Source organism: Pterocles gutturalis, unplaced genomic scaffold (genome assembly GCF_000699245.1).
Source record: "Pterocles gutturalis isolate BGI_N339 unplaced genomic scaffold, ASM69924v1 scaffold28159, whole genome shotgun sequence".
NCBI classification, from domain to species: domain Eukaryota; kingdom Metazoa; phylum Chordata; class Aves; order Pterocliformes; family Pteroclidae; genus Pterocles; species Pterocles gutturalis.
In genome coordinates, this window is record NW_010134041.1 from 1 (window position 1) to 927 (window position 927).

At 57.3% G+C, this 927-nt stretch overlaps 1 protein-coding gene across 1 annotated transcript in view; it reads right to left on the reverse strand.

Annotated features, from left to right (window-relative positions):
• Positions 1–6: 6 nt before the first annotated feature.
• Positions 7–927, reverse strand: part of LOC104467626 (zinc finger protein 79-like) — a gene marked incomplete at both ends in the record, with an annotated part of 1230 nt that continues 309 nt past the window's right edge. Inside the window, one exon of the mRNA XM_010081464.1 lies at positions 7–638. Coding sequence (XP_010079766.1) covers positions 7–638 — 632 coding nt within the window. The remainder of the gene's footprint in view (positions 639–927) is intronic.

Sequence of the window (927 nt, forward strand, 5' to 3'; positions counted from 1 at the left end):
GAAGGCTCGCCCACATTCGGCGCACCGGAAGGGTTTCTCACCTGTGTGGATGCGCCGATGCCGCTCGAGGTGGGAGCTCCAAGCGAAAGCTTTTCCGCACACTCCGCACTCGTAGGGTTTGCCACCCAAGTGGCTTTTTTGATGCCGGTCCAACGCTCCCGGATCGGCAAAACTTCGTCCGCACTGGGGGCAACGGTTGGGTTTTTTGCCACCGGGAGCGTGGGGACGTTGGTGGGTGAACAAAGAGGAGCTGACGCTGAAGCGCCGGCCACAATCGGGACAGGCGTAGGGTCGCTCGCCTGTATGAACGCGTTGGTAGATGGTGAGGTCAGAGCGTTGGATGAAACACTTGCCGCAGTCGGGGCATTTGTGCGGGCGGTCGCCGGTGTGGATTTTTTGGTGTTTCACCAGGGCTGATTTGTGGCTGAAGCTCTTCCCGCACTCACCACACGTGGTGCTGGGTTGGCTCTCGCTCGGATGCGTCGCCGTTGTTTCCCTGAGTCCCCTGCTCTGTGCCGCCTTCGCCCCAGCGTCCATGGGGCTCGATGGATGCTCCTCACCTGCGGGTTTCACCGCTTCGGGGTCTTTTTCGGCAAATTCTTCTCGGGGAGGTTCCTGCTCTGCTCCTGCTCCATCCTCTGTGGGGCACAAAGAGAGACAGACACAACCCATCCGGGAGATGTCATCCATCCCGGGGCTGGGAAGAGGGAAAAATGGTAGAAAAAGGACAAGAAGGAGGGATTTCTCCTTTTTTTAAAAAAAAAAAAAAAAAGACCGCCCCTGCCAGGTAAGCAACTCCAGCAGAGGCTTCTCCGATCCCAATCTCTCTGCCATTACCACAGATGAACTAATTAATCCACCACCACCTCCACCACACCTCTGTGGACCGCTCCAGAAATGCATCCGTCTTGGAAGGAGGTTCGGCAT